General features: G+C 46.0%; 1 protein-coding gene across 10 annotated transcripts in view; it reads right to left on the minus strand.

Moving 5' to 3' along the window:
• The window catches only part of UBR4 (ubiquitin protein ligase E3 component n-recognin 4), a 142,202-nt gene that overhangs the window by 23,502 nt on the left and 100,518 nt on the right, over window positions 1-18,182 (minus strand). For all 10 annotated transcript variants that reach the window (XM_030805617.1, XM_030805618.1, XM_030805626.1 and 7 more), the window contains 17 exons: window positions 17,875-18,000; window positions 17,629-17,757; window positions 16,137-16,480; window positions 14,347-14,437; window positions 13,985-14,069; window positions 13,703-13,830; window positions 10,445-10,574; window positions 10,180-10,337; window positions 9,348-9,457; window positions 8,665-8,806; window positions 8,195-8,276; window positions 7,706-7,879; window positions 5,146-5,267; window positions 4,000-4,197; window positions 3,228-3,308; window positions 823-910; window positions 156-283 (listed from right to left, as the gene is read on the minus strand). In XM_030805617.1, the coding sequence (XP_030661477.1) occupies window positions 156-283; window positions 823-910; window positions 3,228-3,308; window positions 4,000-4,197; window positions 5,146-5,267; window positions 7,706-7,879; window positions 8,195-8,276; window positions 8,665-8,806; window positions 9,348-9,457; window positions 10,180-10,337; window positions 10,445-10,574; window positions 13,703-13,830; window positions 13,985-14,069; window positions 14,347-14,437; window positions 16,137-16,480; window positions 17,629-17,757; window positions 17,875-18,000 (2,316 nt within the window). The remainder of the gene's footprint in view (window positions 1-155; window positions 284-822; window positions 911-3,227; window positions 3,309-3,999; window positions 4,198-5,145; window positions 5,268-7,705; window positions 7,880-8,194; window positions 8,277-8,664; window positions 8,807-9,347; window positions 9,458-10,179; window positions 10,338-10,444; window positions 10,575-13,702; window positions 13,831-13,984; window positions 14,070-14,346; window positions 14,438-16,136; window positions 16,481-17,628; window positions 17,758-17,874; window positions 18,001-18,182) is intronic.

The raw sequence follows: 18,182 nt of genomic DNA on the forward strand, positions 1-18,182 counted from the left end.
AAGAATGTAGTCCTAACTGCCAGGTCCTTCACTGGCTCGCACTGCTCCATGGCACCATGCTGCCCTCTAGGGTAAAATGACACAGTGCTTCTTTCCACAGGGGCCTCTCCCAAAGCAGAAAGGCTGGACCCCACACCTTGCTGCCCCCAACTCACTGTTAGAAGGTGGCGTCCCTGCTTGAAATCTCTGATCCCTGCGAGTCTGTTAAGCATGCATTCCAGGCCCCCACACTGGGCCATCACACCAGCCATTTTATACACTTCTTCTTCATCTTCTTCTTCATCTAGGGGAGAAGGGAAGCCAAGCAGAAATGGAGGGTAAGGTGAAGATGGGAATAAAATAGGCCAGGATAAGACAGCCCTCTTCCTGGCTGATGGCTGACAGCCCTTTTCCATATCTCCAATAAAGACACAGCCAATAAAAGGGGTCAACGATGGATGATATTAAACTATCCCACTCTCAGTAGGAGCTTTTTTTAAAGTTTCAAGTCAATTAAAATTACTTACTCAAATGTCAAAGTACGAACACCAATACCATCAATGGAGTTGGGGGTAAGAGGGAGTTAAAAATCAATCTGAACTCCAGTTTACTGTTAATTGCATTTTCCTCTAAAAGTTTGCTGGGTTTTTTTTTTTTTGAACCCTCAGTGGTATCTGCATCATGCCACAGACACCTCTATTTTTCCTCAATTGAAGAAACAATCTCCCCACAATTCTGATGCAGAGGTCTAAGAGAGAAGCTCCTGAGAATGCCCCAAGTCCTGGGACTTGAGCCGCTCATGAGTCCCGAGCCTCAGATCCAATGTGCAGTGCCATGATCTACCTGTAGTAGAGTCCAGGGACTCAATGAACTCCTCCGTGGCATCACCCAGCAGCCCCCGCATACGATAAACAATCCTCATGGGCTCTCCCTGAGCAGAGAAAATTGGAGAAAGGTACTTAAAAACAGGCCCAGACAAATGCAAAGGACTCCATACTTGGTCTTGCTTAAAGCCCCAGCAATGTGGAGAGCCTCTGTTTTTCTACAAGGTCTCAACCACAACATCTAGAATCAAAATGCACAGCAATTCACTTAGGGGAAAGAATGCTAATTTTATTTTGTGTCCACTAGAAGCTAGACATTGTATGAAACATTTTAAAGACACTATCTCCTTCAATTTCATTAGAACACTATGTAATAATCTAACAAATATTTATTGAATGTTTTACTCTGTGCCAGGTCCTATGCTAATTAAGTACTTTATATGATCCTTTTACATAAGGTTACACAGCTTGTTCAAGGTTACCAAGCTATAAGCAGAGGTCTAATTCCAAGCCTGGACCTTCCTCAGGAGTAGAAACTGTCTCCAATCAATAGGGACTACTACCCAGGACAAGCAAGGCCATTTAAATCAAAGAGCTTTGACTCAAGCCTCGGGAATCAAAACAGGAAAAGAGAGTACATCAGTCTTTACCTATAGAGATTCAGATGTCTTTATATAACCATACAAGGAGGGGGTTCATCCACAATTCTTTAAGCTAAACCCACAATCTGACTAGAATGATAAGAATCAAGTCTTTTATAAATGACAAAATTACAGCAACTTCACTAAATTGGAGGATCAGGAAAGTTCACTATATGTCTGGCACTGAGCACAAATATTAATATTATTCTCATTTTGCAGACTAGAAATTGGAGCTCAAAGTGACCACTGATGAAATCCAGTGGGGGATTTGGTAGCACACTAATTCAAGCAGCCTGCCTCCACGTCTATGCTTAGCTTCAGGACAGGAAACCCTGGAGGAAGACAACCTGCCAGAAAGGCCAGTTGCAGAAGTGTTTCCGGCTACAGAAGCCCAGTGAGAATTCCTGAGAGAGAGAACCACCACAGACACTGAACACACAGCAGGTTCTAGTTCTAGTCAGTAGCTACAGGGGTAGTCTGCTTATCAGGGAAATGGAGGGCAAGGTAGAGAAGGGAAGCTAAAGTCCCAGAACAAAGGCTATCACAAACTCAGGACTTTGCCAGAAAACCTTCTAACTGGATTAAGCACATCAATGTGAGGGGCAAATGATTCTCAACTTATATCTTGCTTCACCATTCAAGGGAGATACCCTTGTGTATTCTGTGGGTTCACTACCACCATTTACAAGAGTGCCCACAGAAGCTTGGTCTTAATTTTTTATATGCATCAGGGATTAAATCTGTATGGTTCTGTTTTGATGCTACAATGCCTGTAACAAGAGGTATTGGCTGGGACAGTTCTCTGCCTGTCCCTCAGCCAACAGTGCAACAACGACCCCACTGGCAGCAGACCAACAGTCAACAGTGAGCAGGATTCCCAGCCCAGTGGGAGAAAAGAAAGGAGAGAGGCAGAAATATGTAACAAATTGAAGGTCAAAATGTACAAATAGTATACTGCCAATTTAGTTTCTCAAACTCTACAGAAGTATTTGAGACCAAGTCTAGAAAAGTTTGCTGTACCTCCCTGCTACACTAGTTTGCTGTAATTAAGTTACTTATCTGATTCATGTGCTAAAGACCTCTCCTCCCAATAGAAACAAGAGAAGGGAAGAAATGGCAGGGGGAGAGAGAAATGGAGGGGAAGAAAAAGAAACAGGAAGAGAGGAAAGGAAGGAACAGAGAGTAAGAAAGGAGGGAAAGGTGAAGGGGACCATCTAATACTTCCATAAGTGGACAAATAGTATCACTCGTGATGGCCAAAAGGCCCAGAGCACTGGACTTCCTTCATTTCCCTTTTCCCCTCCTCAAGAACAACTGCCTGTTTGAGCCTCCATTCCCCAACTAGCAAAACAGAAATGATGCTCCTTGAGACAGCTACTGGAAAAATGTTCTACTAAGCGAGCAGGCCCATAAAAGCTGAGAACTAATCTCAGTTGAGAGGTGTCCATATTGAAGGGAACAAGACAGCACGCATTCCCAGCACAGAGCCTCCTTCGACAGCCCCTGGCTTTCAGTCCTTGGGGTTTGACAACTTGCACAGCCCAGCAAAATGCTTTTGCTTTCCTGAAGCTTCATGAAGGTCATTAAATGTCCCTCCATTAGTCAGACGCCTCCAAAGGAAAACAAGATTGGTTTTCTCCACACAACCCCAAACAGGGACAGTAAAGCCTTAGAGAGCTGCTACAAGCCAGGTAGTGGTGATGAACAATGGCTCCTGCTGGTATAAGTCTGCATAAGTCAGAAAAGTAAAACCACACCTCCAAACAAGAAAGCAGGCACATACCTCATTCGTGGTACACCAGACTTTCTTGTAAACTTCAGCCACAGGAAGGTCCAAACTAATGATTTTATTGTTCACTAGAAGCTGAACAGAAAAGCAAGTGAAGCTGTTATTCCAAATAACTGTAAGACAAGTAAAATCCAAGAGCAAAGGGCACCTTACGGCAATGGTTCATAATTCGTAATTTTTATATGTCACGGACCTATCAACTCTCCCACTCTTAAAAAATCCACATGTATGCAAAACACACAGAATTTTGTGCACAATTTCAGGGGCTGCAAACATCCCTAACCCACACACGGGCTCCAGCTTACACACACCCATTGGGGACCTTCTCCTGTAGGCTCAGCACCAGAAAAGGCTTTTCACTATGTAAAAATGTCAGACCCTCAAGGGTCTGCCAGAAAGTCACTGACACAGGGACATAAACCTGCACAGGGGGTAAAACGCCAATATTTAGGGGGCTCAGGTAACTCAGACTCACCGAGAAGTCTCTGCCAGAGGCAGTAACAATAATAAATACCCACCACCACTACAACCACTAACAATATGCTTACTTCCTGCCAGGCACTGGGCAGAGCCCTTTACAGGTTATTAACCTTAGCACTAGGTGAGGTAGAAAGGTGGGAATCATTAACCCCAACTTACAGAGTGGAGCAACTGAAGGCCATCTGCCCCAAGTTAATCAGCTACTAGGAAGAAGCACCTGGATTTGGTTAGCCTAGGAGGAAGCCCCTAATTGTAAACGTGGGCAGCACTGTCCTATGGTCATTACCTCCATGCCACTGTCATCTTCCAGGAGGGCCACTAAGTCACAGTCCTGGCAAATCTTGTTCTTTATATCCCTCATCAGCGGCCCAATGCCTGGCTCATTGCTGCTATACGGGTTCCCAGGCATCCTGCCCTGTAAGAAGTCTTCTTGTTGGGGATCCTTCTCCAGGGTCACAAAGAACTCAGTGACTTCATTCTCCTCCTGGTGGACAGACAGAAGGGTGCCTCAGAAGGGATGGCAGAGGTGGAGATTTATACCATGCTACCTTGTTCTATGAACACTCGAGGAAAACACACCAAACTCAGCAAGCCCCCCAAACATTTAAAGATATAAAGGACAGGAAACTCAGGGGTACTTCCAAAAATCTAAACAAACTTAAGCAGACTAAAATATCAAGCATCTCCTCTGAAACCCCAGGGTGGATTAGGAGATAAAGCCTAACAAAACAAGCAGACAAGGAGTGACATATGAGAGATGTATTAATGAAATGGGGGAAGAGGTGCGAGGAGGGACTTTCCTTTCTCCTCCTGCTGGTCTCATGTGATGCTAACCAATTTGGGGCCAGAGGACTTTGCCACTGATGACCCTGAAGTCAAGAAAAGGGCTTCTCTATGGGACATGACACTCAGGTACACACCCCCAATGAGCTCTCATTGCTAGCTCATGATACTAGTGTTCATCTTTCCTCAATAGCAGGAAGGGTTCACTGGATGATACTGTGCTTCTACACAGTTCAGGCTAGGGAAAAAAACACACACTGCATGTGTGCACAAAATACAGGGCAGCTAAAGAAGGAAGAGAGTAAAAATATCTTTATATTCTAGCTCAATATTGCTTCTTCCACAGCATGTTGGATTGATATGCAATGGGATTTTGGTAATGGAGGTTAGACCTAGTTTTTAAAAAAACATGATTCTTTACTTGAATCTAGGAAATAAGACCAAGGAAGGTCATTAAATGTCCCATCGTTAGCAAGAGGAAAATTATGAGGTTGCTTCTACTTTTATGGCAGTGGATCTTCTTTCACTAATGACTAAGTGGCCCCCAGCTGGTACAATTCCCCATAACTTTAATGAATCACCAAGAGGCTTCATGGCAAAGTGGGCTGTGCTGACACCCGAGAGCCATGGGAAGCACCGCACTGCTTACAGGATAAATGATGCTGCAGAGCCTCTCGAAGATGAACACTGGGGTCCGGTAGTCATCCAGATTGTAGCGCTTGGCCGTCTCAATGCACACAGCCATGAAGGCCTTGGTTTCTGATTCTGTACCTGCCAGAAATCAAAGCGGCCAAGTTAGGAAAGAGCCTCTCCCATGGAAGGTGAAATGAGAATTCTAATTGAAGTAGCATCACTGACAAATTATTTCTGCCTGGTAAGTCTTTAAATGCCCTACATGGCAATATCAATAGTTCAAATTGGAAATTTGATGCTGATTGATTTTATCCTCAGACCACATTCAGTTTGAAACCCGTAACACCCAAGTCCACACACTTCATCATGGTTGGCAGTGTACATGTCTTGCTCTCTCTCAGGATATAACCTCCTCAAGGAGGTTATTTGACTAGCATCTCCTTACCCAAAACAGGCACTCAGAAAATGTCAAATAATCCTGTGTTCCAGTCAAATCAAAAGAAAGTTATAGTTAGTTTTTAGCTTCATTCTAAAAGATTAGGTAGAGTGTCCTCTATAAGCGAAAAAACACAACTTAAAGTATCAAGAAGGTGAGAAAATATGGTCTTTAAAAAATAAGGTCTTGTGAGCACTTTGAGCTCAAAAGTTGGAGACCAGCCTAGGCAATGTGGCGAAACGCCATCTCTACAAAAAATACAAAAATTAGCTGGGCGTGGTGGCACACGCCTATAGTCCCAGCTACTCAGGAGGCTGAGGTGGAAGGATGGTTTCAGCCCAGAAGACAGAGGTTACAGTGAGCCTCGATCACACCACTGTACCCCCAGCCTGGGTGACAGAGTGAAACTTTGGAAAAAAAAAAAAAAGTCCCACTGTTGCATTCCTGGGTGGGTCTGAATTAAAAAAAAAAAAAAAAAAAAAAAGGTACAGATCCCTGACAAAGTCACAAACCAGCTCAGTATGGCACGATGAAAATGGCATCAGAAAGAGTTCCATTTCGGGCAATAAGGCAAACGAGGTTGCCTGAGCTACTCCTCACTCTCCACCACTCAAAAACAATTTAAACTGTTGAATAAAAATGTATCAGTGAATTGCCACACTAACACAGAACAGCCAAAAGCCATAAACTAAGAGAAATCAGGAAGCCAGGGAGATAAGCAAAACACGAGTCAGTTTTTGCGTTGAGCTTTGGTTTCCATGCCCTGCCCAGATTTGAGAGGTGGATAAAGCCCCGAATCCACTGAGGCAAAGAATCTAGCAGGAACCCCCAACCCCATGCCCCACAAATACAAATCTAGTACCCCAAAGAGCTACACCCTTGGTGCAGAGATCAGCTATCCGTTTTCCCCAACCAAATAACTGAGGAAATTGACTTTCCTTAAACTTTACCATCAAGTGGCAGGGAAAAATCTCCTCTGAAAACTTGTAATGAGCTGTCCCCTTTAGGGGTTTGAGGCTCAAACCTCTCACTACCTAGGAGGTCTGAAGATCTTGAGGCTCAGAACTGGGACAGCAGTACCCTGCACTGCCTCACAGAGGCAGTTCTTTACCTCCTCTGGAGAAACCCATCTTTGGCCCAGTCCTAAAGAATTTCCACAGATAAAGCTAAAAAATATGAGGTCACAGTCAAAACTCATAAAACACAACAAGACTTTAAGGTATCATGAGCAAGAGCCAAAATAAAAAACTGCAGAATCAGGCCTGTAAATATCTCAAATTTTAGAATTATCAGACACAAATGTTTAATATGCTTATAGATCATACAAAGGAGGGAAATGTGAATTTTTAAAAAGAGACCTCACACCTGTAATCCCAGCACTTTGGGAGGCCGAGGCGGGCGGATCATCTGGGGTCGGGAGTTCGAGACCAGCCTGACCAACATGGAGAAACCCCGTCTCTACTAAAAACACAAAATTAGCTGGGCGTGGTGGTGCATGCCTGTAATCCCAGCTACTAAGGAAGGCTGAGGCAGGAGAATCGCTTGAACCCTGGAGGCAGAGATTGCGGTGAGCCGAGATTGCGTCACTGCACTCCAGCCTGGGCAACAAGAGCGAAACTTTGTCTCAAAAAATAAAAAAGAGACCATAAAATCTAGAACTACAAGAATTCAACAGGTAGATTTTTAAACATTTGCACATAGTGAAGAAAAACTGAATTGAACAAATTGTCAAAAATGCAGCATAAATACACAATGAGATGAACATTATGAGAGATGGAGAGATATGGATGACAGAGTGAAAATGGAGTTTCACAAGGAAAAGAAGGAGAACACAGCAGAGGGGATTAAAGAGACAATGGCTGAGAATTTTCCACACTGATAGAAGACACCAGTCAGAGAGCCTTTGACCTTGCACCACTCTATAAGCTCAACATGAAAAATCCAAAGTGACTGAGCCCAGCTCTAGAATTTAAAATTCCAAGAGCCAACACTTTGTCAAGAAATGAGTCTCTCTTTGAATGCAGAGAAATGTTTGCCACCCCTCCTCTGGCTCTGTGGAACTGGGGGAAATTGGTCGAATGCACCTCGCCAGCCCCAGAAGGGACAGTGCCTTAGGCTCCAGGCCACTGGGCAGTGCTACCTGTGGTCATGTCCTCCAGCATCTCCAGCAGCATGTCCTGTGTCTCATCAATCAGCTTGGTCCTCTGCACCACCAGCTTCCGCAAGCACAGGTATCCATTCAGCACAGTACCCACCAAGCGACTTTTAAAATGTCTTTTGATGGATTCCACCTCAACAAAGGAGGAGAGAAGGCCTGTGGAGACAGGAAAATGTTGCTGTGAGAGCTCTGGATGAAAACATAAGGAAAGTCTGTGTCTCAAAAGATTATGAGCAACTCAAAAAGCAGGGGAAATCTATCTTTGTGCATGGCACACAGCAGGTGTTCAACAAGCGGAAACAGGGTCTCAAAATCATAAACGTATCAATACGGAAAAAAAATGCAGAGCTTAAATCTGCACTAAGGTCAGTACAAGAGAGAAGAGAGTCAATCGCAGCACCGAAGGAACTAAGGGTTGTCCCTAAACAGACTGATGATGCCCTAAAGGAAGGTCCAGGTGGCTCTCTTTACCTGTGAGACTTTTAAGGGCATAACCCTGCTGCAGATCGGTACTCAGGGTAGCCTCCTCCAGGGCCAGCAGACGAGCTATTTCCTAAACAGGATGACAAGTGCAGTCAGTGTGATAGCACTGCCAAGGATACCGGTTACCTCCACCACTGTCTCAGGAGCTTGCAGCACCAGACACTCAGTAGTTACATCTTCTTAATCGAACCCTTGCAGGACTCCTTTCCAGGAGGCCAACAACAGTCGCAGCACTGGTAAGGGATTGCTTAAAAACTGTAAACAGTCCAAATGCTCCAAAGAGTTTGCTATAGCCATATAATAAATACAATAAAGTCATAAAAATATTTCCAAACACCTTCAACAAATATTTCTTCTCAGCAAAAACAAACAAACAAAACACCATGGTAGAGTTTACATCAAGGTACAACGAAGGGGGAATTAAGGAAGGGGCTCTCTTGGGCAACAGGGTAGGATACCTTGGTGATGAGGTTGCCCACATAGGGTAGGACTCCCCGAGCTGCCAAGTAGACTTTCCAGTGCGCGGAAGTGATGAGCTTCTGGTAGAGAGCCAGGTACTCAGCTGCACACTCCCCAGCTATGCTCAGCTCATCCAGGTAACTGCCACCAAGAGGGACAGGGCACTCTAGTCAAGAACTCTAGCATTTCGAACAGCTCCAAGGCTCACCTTTCTCCTCCCAATCTTTCCTATCTTCTGCTGTCTGTCTCTCCTGCTTCCTAGAGGGTGGAGGAACAGCATCCAAGACAGCTCCAATTCCCACATGGGAATTTCCCACACCTAGGAAGCATTCAGAGCACACCGCGGGAGTGAATGCCACAGAATCTAAGCATTTATATTTTGGCACTGATTGCTATGAGAGAATTAAGTAAGATAATGCATGCCAAGCATTTATGCACTCAATCTCCATCAATATTAGCTGCATAAGATCTCAAATATTAGCTGCTGCTGCTAACACCCTCACTACCACCACCACCACTACTATCACTAAAAGTCAGCTTTTTAACACTTTCTTGTTTCTAGGGTCTTCTACAGGGAATGAGATGTGCCTCTCATTACCCTGATCCATGGATTCCCCCGGGGAAGATGAAAAGGCTCTAGAGGAAGGCTAACCACATTCCCCATCCCACTTCCAAATGGTACCTGGTAAGCAGGTCCAGGACCTGCTGCTTGCGGCTGGGAATGGTGGCTAGAGCTTCCACAATGGTACAGGCTGCCTGCCGTGCAGCCTGCGTTGCTGGAGTGAAAAGCACCTGCAGGACAGGGGAGAGAAGGGGCCGTAGGCTCAGAGGATACCCTGCCTCACCAGGCCCCCAGCAGCACAGTCAACTGCCACCCATCTAGGATATGTCTTCTGGGCACCTCTCTGGGAAAATGTTAGAGGTAAAAATCACCAGCTAACATAAGACTCAACTGTTTAGATGGGGAAAGGGGCTCTGAAAGAGCCCTGCTTCTGCCTAGAGACTTCTCCATCAGGAGATGTGAAGAACATACCTACAAAAAGTGAAGCAGGAAAAAGGGATCTTCCTTAGCAAAGATGCTGATCATTCTTTTTTGGGGACACTTGTATGCTGAATACTTTCATTTAATGGAAACCAAGTATTTCTTATTTTATATATCAACGGACAAATGGATTACCTAACATAGAATTACTTTAGCTAGAAAGAGGAGGGAGGGGAAGGATAGCAGAAGATATGAAAAATGGAAAGAGAAAAGGGACTATGGTCAGGGAGGAAAGCAGAAGCACAAGGAGCTTGTTGAGATAAGCAGAGGAAGTTCTGCCTCGGCCAGTCCACCATGCTAGCCCAACAGCTACAACCAAGAACCTGTACTCACTCCCTATTTGAAAGGAAGCAAGAAGAGCAAAGAGAAAGAAGAGATGGCAGCGCGGACACATGGTGAGGGGCAGAAACATATTGCTTAGAGTCTGGGGTCAGGGGCGCAGGGGGTGAAGAGTCCAGAAGTGGCCACTCACTTGTCGCAGCCAGTTGTTATGACCCAGTTTGAGATCCAAGGGGGAGGTCCTCTTCCCCCGACGACTCAGGAACTGTTTCCACCTCCACACATACTTCTCAGTCAAATAGAGATGGCGGAGCTCTGATTTGCTGGGGGCTTTCCCATTGCCATCTATCCCTGCAAGGCCAAGGGTTGCAGGGGTAGGTAAGTCAACGAGAGTGACAGAAGGCAGGGCTGTCAGAGCACAGGCAGGACTTCCCAGCATCTTGAAGAGAAAGACATACCTCTGATAGGAAGACACTTCTTCCAGGCATCATAGGATGCCTTGGGGTCTCTCTTGAGCCACAGTTGAGCCTGGGCATGGATCTCATTGCAGTATGGCTTCACCGTGGTGAGGGCCTCAACGGGGACATCCTGGAGGAGGCAAGTGGAGCAAGGTGAGGGCGTTCAAGGGCACACCTGAGCCATAGTCCCAACAGCATGGCACTGGTGCCCCAGGTGGTGATGTGCAAAGGCAAGAAGATCAGGAGGATCAACATGTGTATCTTTTATGCCCAAATATGTGTTCCTGTTAAACCATTTTGATCCAATTTAGCAGCAGCATCTCCACATTGAGCTTAAGGTCACTGATTTTTATTGTGCAGCAGAAGCTGTGGCTGGCTTCCTACAGACAATCCTATAGTACATACACTAATTCCTATCCCACGGCTGATTTGCAGTTTCGTAAACATAAACCTTCCAAGGGTCACAAGCAGCCTCCAGAATGCAAACTGTTGCTAACCAGAAGCAGCCTCCAGAGAGAGAGCCACAGACGACACCACAGTCCAGCGCATCTCAAGCTGTTTGGCCTCAGAACCCTGTTACAGTCTTCGAAAATTATTAAGGACTCCAGAGAGCTTTGCTTTACATGGTTGTATCTATTGACATTTCTCATGTTAAAGATTAAAACTGGCCGGGGGCGGTGACTCACGCCTACAATCCCAGCACTTTGGGAGGCCAAGGCAGACAGATGATGCTTTAGTCCAGGAATTCGAGACCCACCTGGCTAATATGGTGAAACTCCATTTCAATACAAAATACAAAAAAAAATTAGCTGGGCACGGTAGTATATGCCTGTAGTCCCAGCTACTCAGGGGGCTGAGGAAGGAGGATTGCTTGCACCTGGGAGGCAGGGTTTGCAGTGAGCCAAGATCATGCCACTGCACTCCAGCCTGGGTGACAGAGTGGGACCCTGTCTCAAAAAAAAAATAAAAAATAAAAAAACTGAGAAATTCTTAAGATATTTGTTAATTCATTTAAAAAGAAGAGTAAATCTATTATTTGTCGACCTAAATTTTATATTTTCCAAAACAAAAATAACCTACAGAAAGACGTGGCACTGTTTTACATTTTTGACAATTGTTTAATGACTGCTTTATAAGACATCTGGATTCTCATATCTGCTTCTATGGTCAAAGTGTCATGACAGGTTGTTTTGGTTGAAGTATATGAAAAACATTTGGCCTCATACAGATATACAGTTGGAAAAGGAAAGAATATTTTAATACCTTTTTCAACTAGTTGTGGATTTTTTTCGTTGAGACTATACCAAAACTTAACAAATTATAGGGTCTGAAAGATTAGTTGTAGTATGGACTCTGAAATCACATCAATAAACTTTTCATACTTCATTACACTAACCTTCATCTTTTACCTGGCAGGATACTATAACATGCATTGGTCATTTAGAAAACACTGGTTTACACAGTTATGTCAGTTCTTCTTAAAGCTCACTTCATTCATTTTGAGGAAAATATCTGCCAAATACCTAAGCCTGAACAACCACAATTTGCCCATCAGCCATTTTTTTCAAGCACAAGCGGAGATCCATGGAAAGGCAGCTGGGCTGGCTTGCATCTCACACAAGTGCCTTTTCTCAGCACAACTGCTGTACTTGGGGTGCAGCAGAGGCGCTTTCTGTGTACTCATTTTTGTCACACTGAGCATTAAATAGATTAGTACCCAAGAGTGGAGATTTAATAAAATTAATTTGTACTGCTTCATCAAGGATATTCTTGATGAAACCGGGTGGCAGTGAAGAACTGCACGGGGCCACCGCCTTGTCAACCTAAGACAACGGCCGTCTCCCCAGCAGCAAAGGTTTTGTACCGTCAGCACAAACGTCACAAGAATTACAGGGGCAAATAGCGTCTTAAGACAATTATGAAAATAACTTTGTCCTCACAGATCTTTGAAAGTCTTAAGAACACCCCGGAGTCTGTGAGCCAGATTTCAGGAACTGCTGCTCTCACTAAGTTACGAGGAGCAAAATGTGAACATCCACACCAGGCCTCAGTCCTTACAGGGTAAGTAATTCTGTGAAAAAATCTCCCTTTGCCTCACACTGTGGAAACAATGATGGTCATGTAGGGATGGGTGTCCTCTTCTCAACCAAGGGCCGATTTTACTTGCTGGGAATCTGGGGGGAAATAATCCCCCCATCAAAGGGAAGGAAGCAGAGTGCCCCATGCTGCCTTTTCTGAAGGCAGCTTCAATGTCCAGCTTCCCCACATCATAACCCTAGTGCTTAGCACTCAAAAAGCAATCTTCCTGCCATGAGGACTCTGTTGCCCATAAGGGATGGCCCATCAGACAGAAGGACCCAAGGCCCACTCCAGGGCAAGTTGGTGGCAGAGCCTTAGGCATGGCCCAAAGAAAGAACTATGGCCTCCCAATTCAAAAGCTGATACAAGCAAGTCAATCTGTGGCTCAGCTACAGTTATTTTAGGATAAAAACTTGGTTTCATTTATTCACTTAACAATAATTTACAAAGCAGCTATTATAGATGTTATACCATCCTATACACTAGACATAAAAAGTATTACTAAGATGGTCCAGTCCCTGGATTTAAGGAGCTTACAGCTAGCCTAGTAGAGAACTAGACCCTCTAAGGAGCAGCTAACAAAGTGAAGGAAAACATTCTAGGCAAAGAAAGCAGGAGATAGCCACAGCTAACATTTGTTAAGGATTAACTTAGGCAGACACGGTTTTGATCACTTAGTCTGTATTATGTCATTTATTTTTCACAACACTTCCGGGTGGAGACTATATTCCCATTTTATAGATGGGGAAACTAAGGAACGACTTGCCCAATGTCATGATGCTAATAAATGGAAGTGCTGGGATTTGAACTCAGAAAGTCTGCTTCAGAGCCTGGGATTTCTATCACTGCACAGCACTGCATGTGCAAAGGCACAGGGGTAGGAAGGACACAATGCTTTCTGGGGGCTGCAAGTTATCTAACATGACTGGAGAGAGTTCATCCTTCACAGCTAGCCACTTTGCTCTCTGCTTTGCAGTTTCATGTTTATTTTACTTGAACCATCCTTCTCAAAAATCCCAACCCATGTCTGCTGAACTAAGGCGAAGGCTGCACTGGAGCCACTCAGGGGAGGTGGGCTCAAGGCAAAGTGGAGACCATGAGGAGGCAGGGCACACTGCCAGGGAATGAGGAGGGTGGCTGCCCTGCCCTTCCTTGTTAGACCCCTGCTTGGCCCAGTACCTTGTTCTTCTTGCTAGTGGGAGCAGGTGGTTTTATCAGCTTCTGCAAGATCCTCAGGCACATGAGGGTAATGTTCTCAACCACCACGGGAGTCTTTATGTTCACAGCCATGAGGAAAAGGCTGAGAGCTAGGGATGGTCAGGAAAGGCAGAGTCACAATCAGGAACTACACATCTGCTCTGCAGAGGCCACCCAAGCATCAGTTTCCCTCCTCCCCTCCCACTCCGGCCAGGACTGCTCCTTGGAGCCTCCTTTCCTGTCTCTGAAAATCCCCTAACTCACCACAGCGTAACCGGAGCTCCCAGCAGCTGTCCTCCTTGGAGATAGAATCCGTCAGCAGCAGCATTTCATACTGCAGGCTACTTGCCTAGAAGGCAATGGGAAGAGACATGAGTCAAGAGGGTCAGCTCCGGTCCAGTGACTCTTAACTATTAATACAATTTCTGGTCCTAGGTGGCTCCAACAGAGACAAAGGACAGACGGAGACCCTTGTGCTCCAGGCTCTTCCCTGGGAAAACCATTCTGGGATAATGTTCTGCTCCTTCCCTCCTCAGTCACCGCAGGACCTGGGAGGGGAAGCTGAGGAACACAAGGCATGTGAGGGGAAGTCAGAGAGGACAGCTGGGCCTGCTAGGCCGGCTCACCAGATCGGGGTTGGCCCAGTGGCCCTTCAGGGCTGTGGAGACCTTGCCAATAATCAGGTCATTCATCTGCTGGGTGGCTTCTGGGTTGTCTCTGCGGAAGCAAATAGAAATGGAGTCCTATAATTCACAATCAGGTGTGACACTCCCTTCCACCTGAAGGGGCCCAGAGAAAATGAAATCAATGTCTAAGGCTACCTGGCCCCAAATTTTCTACTTCCTTCCCAGGGGCAAGACTACAGCTTTAGCTTCACAAAACCATGGTCGGTAATAATAAAGGGCCCATCACAGCCACCTTGCCTATGAACAGAAGCTAACTGAGGGAAGAGCAGCACCACCTTATGGGGCCCACGTCCCAGGCAACAGAGCCCCTGCTGTCTGGTGTGACACAGTCTCCATAAACCTAGAGGTCCACTCTCAGTCTTGGTCACAACTCTTTCCCTGTCTTCTCCATCTGCCTGCATGTCATTTTCCACAAGGCCCTCACATTCCAGTTTACGTCTCTTTGTAACAATGTTCCCATTATTCATAAAAAAAACACGTATCACTCACTCTTGCTTCCCAACATACTGAATAAGCCCCAAAGTCCTCACACAGGCCCACAAGACCCTATGGGATCTGGCCCTCGCACCCTCTGACCTGAGCCTCCTCCCGAGTCTTCCCTACTGCATCCCTGTCTCCAGCTACACAGGTTCCTTGTGATGCCCTAGCATTCCTGGCATGTGCCTGCTCTCAGCTCCCCCACTTGCTACTTCCTAGGCATGCAGCCCACTGCTGAGACATTGCCATGACATCATGATCAACTCCTGACCTCGTGATCTGCCTGCCTTGACCTCCCAAAGTGCTGGGATTACAGGTGTGAGCCACTACGTTCAGCCCTATGTTTGTTTTTTTTGTTTTTTCTTTTTTTTTGAGATGGAGTTTCGCTTGTTGCCCAGGCTGGAGTGCAATGGCACGATCTCGACTCACCGCAATCTCCACCTCCCAGGTTCAAGTGATTCTCCTGTCTCAGCTTCCTGAGTAGCTGAGATTACAGGCATGAACCACTACACCTGGCTAATTTTGTATTTTTAGTAGAGATGGGGTTTCTCCATGTTGGTCAGGCTGGTCTTGAACTCCCGACCTCAGGTGATCCACCCGCCTTGGCCCACCAAAGTGCTGGGATTACAGGCGTGAGCCACAGCACCTGGCCCTATTTTTGTATTTTTAATGGAGACGAGGTTTTACCATGTTGGCCAGGCTGGTCTTGAACTCCTGACCTCAAGTGATCCGCCAGCCTCAGCTGCCAAAGTGCTGGGATTACGGGCAAGAGCCACTGCGCCCAGCCTACTGTCAGTATTTTTCAGATGAGGAAAACAGACTCAGAGAAATTAAGGAATCTGTCCAAGGCATATAGTATAAGGTATCAGATACTGAAATTGAGTCTTTCCAATCCAGAGTCCAAGCTCTTAATCTCCAGGCCCCACTGCTCTGCTTCTTTCATATGAGTCTTTGAGTTCAAGTGTCTCCCTTCTCTTCCCTCACAAGGACTCAGGGATAGTTTCCTCAAGACACTGTACTGGAACCAAAAAAGCACAAGCTAATCATGCCATTTACAAGGAAACCTGGGTTTCAATGCTCCCCAAACTCACTCACCTACACCCTGTGTCTCTTTCCATCTTTCCTTTGTTATAAGCTACCTAACTTGCTGGGTGGTCAGAAGCACTAGTCTGTGCACCCTCTCTAACGCTCCTAGCATGGCTGCCAGTGTCAGTAGGAATCACTAGGCCCATAACCATGGTGTAGGTACTGACCGAGTTAGGAGGCACATGAGCTGGCGGACCTCCTCCCGCATGGCCGCAGCCCCTCGGCGAAGATTATAATCAAAGAGCTCCCGGATAAGGCCCTGGGAGACAAGGATGTGCCTCAAGGCTGGGTTGGTGGCCAGGGCCCGAAGTAGTGTGATACAATGTTCTGTGACAGCCGAGGCGCAGCCATAGCACTTGGTGGAGGATGTGTGGCCACAGCCCAGGACGGATAAGGCACGGTACTGGCTGGCAGTGAATGTGGGCTGCACGGAGGTCCGGGATGATTTAGTGGCTGCTTCCCTTTGCTGTAGGTCATATTCCAACAACTCTTTGCGCGAAGCAAAGACTTTCTAAGAACAAAAAGGCAATAATAATGGGAATTAGCAATTAAAATAAGAAGAGGATGTTAACTGGAAAATTAGTTTTGCTTTAGAAAAAACTTTACATGCATTATATAATTTAATCTTCTCAATAACCCAACGGGTTAGATGCTTTATCTCCATTTTACAGAGAAGGAAACTGAAGCTTGGAGGAAGTGGCTTGACCAAGATAAGTGGCAGAGTCAGAACTCAGACTCAGATGGCAGGCTTATACTCTTAACTCCCATGTAACAAAGACAAAGGTTAGAAGCTAATACACGTGTAGCAAAGATGGCACTCCAGCAATTTGGGGTTGAGGGGGAAGGTAAACTGGATGCTCTCCTTATATGAGGTACCTCTATCTATGGCCAGCCTCCCATCTCATGGAGATTAGATCTGTGACATTGCAACTGACACATGGCCCACCCTGGTTGATTGCAGTTGGTATGCCCTTACCTATAGCCTGCAAACGCGGCATATTAGAAGAAGAGGGAACAAAATCTTGGCATCAAAATTTTCTCTTCTTTCTTTTCTTTTTCTTTTGAGACGGAGTCTTGCTCTGTCGCCCAGGCTGGAGTGCAGTGGCGCAATCTCGTCTCACTGCAAGCTCCGCCTCCCGGGTTCACGCCATTCTCCTGCCTCAGCCTCCTGAGTAGCTAGGACTACAGGCACCCGCCAACACGCCCGGATAATTTTTTATATTTTTAGTAGAGACAGGGTTTCACTGTGTTAGCCAGGATGGTCTGGATCTCCTGACCTCATGAACCGCCTGCCTTAGCCTCCCAAAGTGCTGGGATTACAGGCTTGAGCCACCGCGCCCGGCCCAAAATTTTTTAAGACCAGTAACCCCTCTACTAAAGATGGGTTGTTAATGGCTAAAAAAAACCCCGTATCTGTGCTACTTTCCCATCACCAGTATGTTCAGTTATCTAGCATGAACTCAGCATTCTGACCAGAGCCATAAATCACGGTGGGGGAGATGCCGTTTGGTGCAGCCACCTGCCTGCCTTTTCAGCTGGATTGGGCAGGGACAACACCGTGACCTGGACTGCTGGATGAGAGAGCAGTGGGACTGCTGTGAAAACAACACCAGTAACGCGTGGACAAAACACACCCAAAAGCTGCTCCCCGCTCTCTACCTGGATGATTTTGGAGAGTTCATCAAAAGAATTCTTGCAGTCTCCACAATACTCCTGAGCCAACTGCAGGATGTAACGATTCACACTGGCGGAAGTGGAGCTGATGCCTCCTGCTGTTCCTGAGTCATCCTGCAACCCCAAGAGGTAAGCTGTCAGGCCTCCCACCTAAAGTGATCTCACCTAGGAGGCAGTCTTCTGATCATGACCCAAGGCCTTCTCCAAATGCCCTTTGCAGCGTGGGATTACCTGTGGCTTTTCTGGAGCTGCCTCATTCACTTTGCAGAGCAGGTTCTCCAGCTGTGGCCGGTGTCCCATCAGCTGATGATACACTCGATCAGCTTTGTCCAAAAGTGTATTGATGTTGGATACAGCCTAGACAGGAAAAGACAGGGACTGAGTGAAGGCTTTTTAGCTGATGACTTTCCCTGAGTAATCCTCACTGCTAACCATTTACCAGAGAGCATTTCCTATAGGTCAGGCACTGTGTTTCATACATTATTCTTCACAATAATCCTTCCTGTGAGGTGGGTATATTATTTCTAATAAAAATACAA

This window comes from Nomascus leucogenys, chromosome 24 (assembly GCF_006542625.1).
Source record: "Nomascus leucogenys isolate Asia chromosome 24, Asia_NLE_v1, whole genome shotgun sequence".
NCBI classification, from domain to species: domain Eukaryota; kingdom Metazoa; phylum Chordata; class Mammalia; order Primates; family Hylobatidae; genus Nomascus; species Nomascus leucogenys.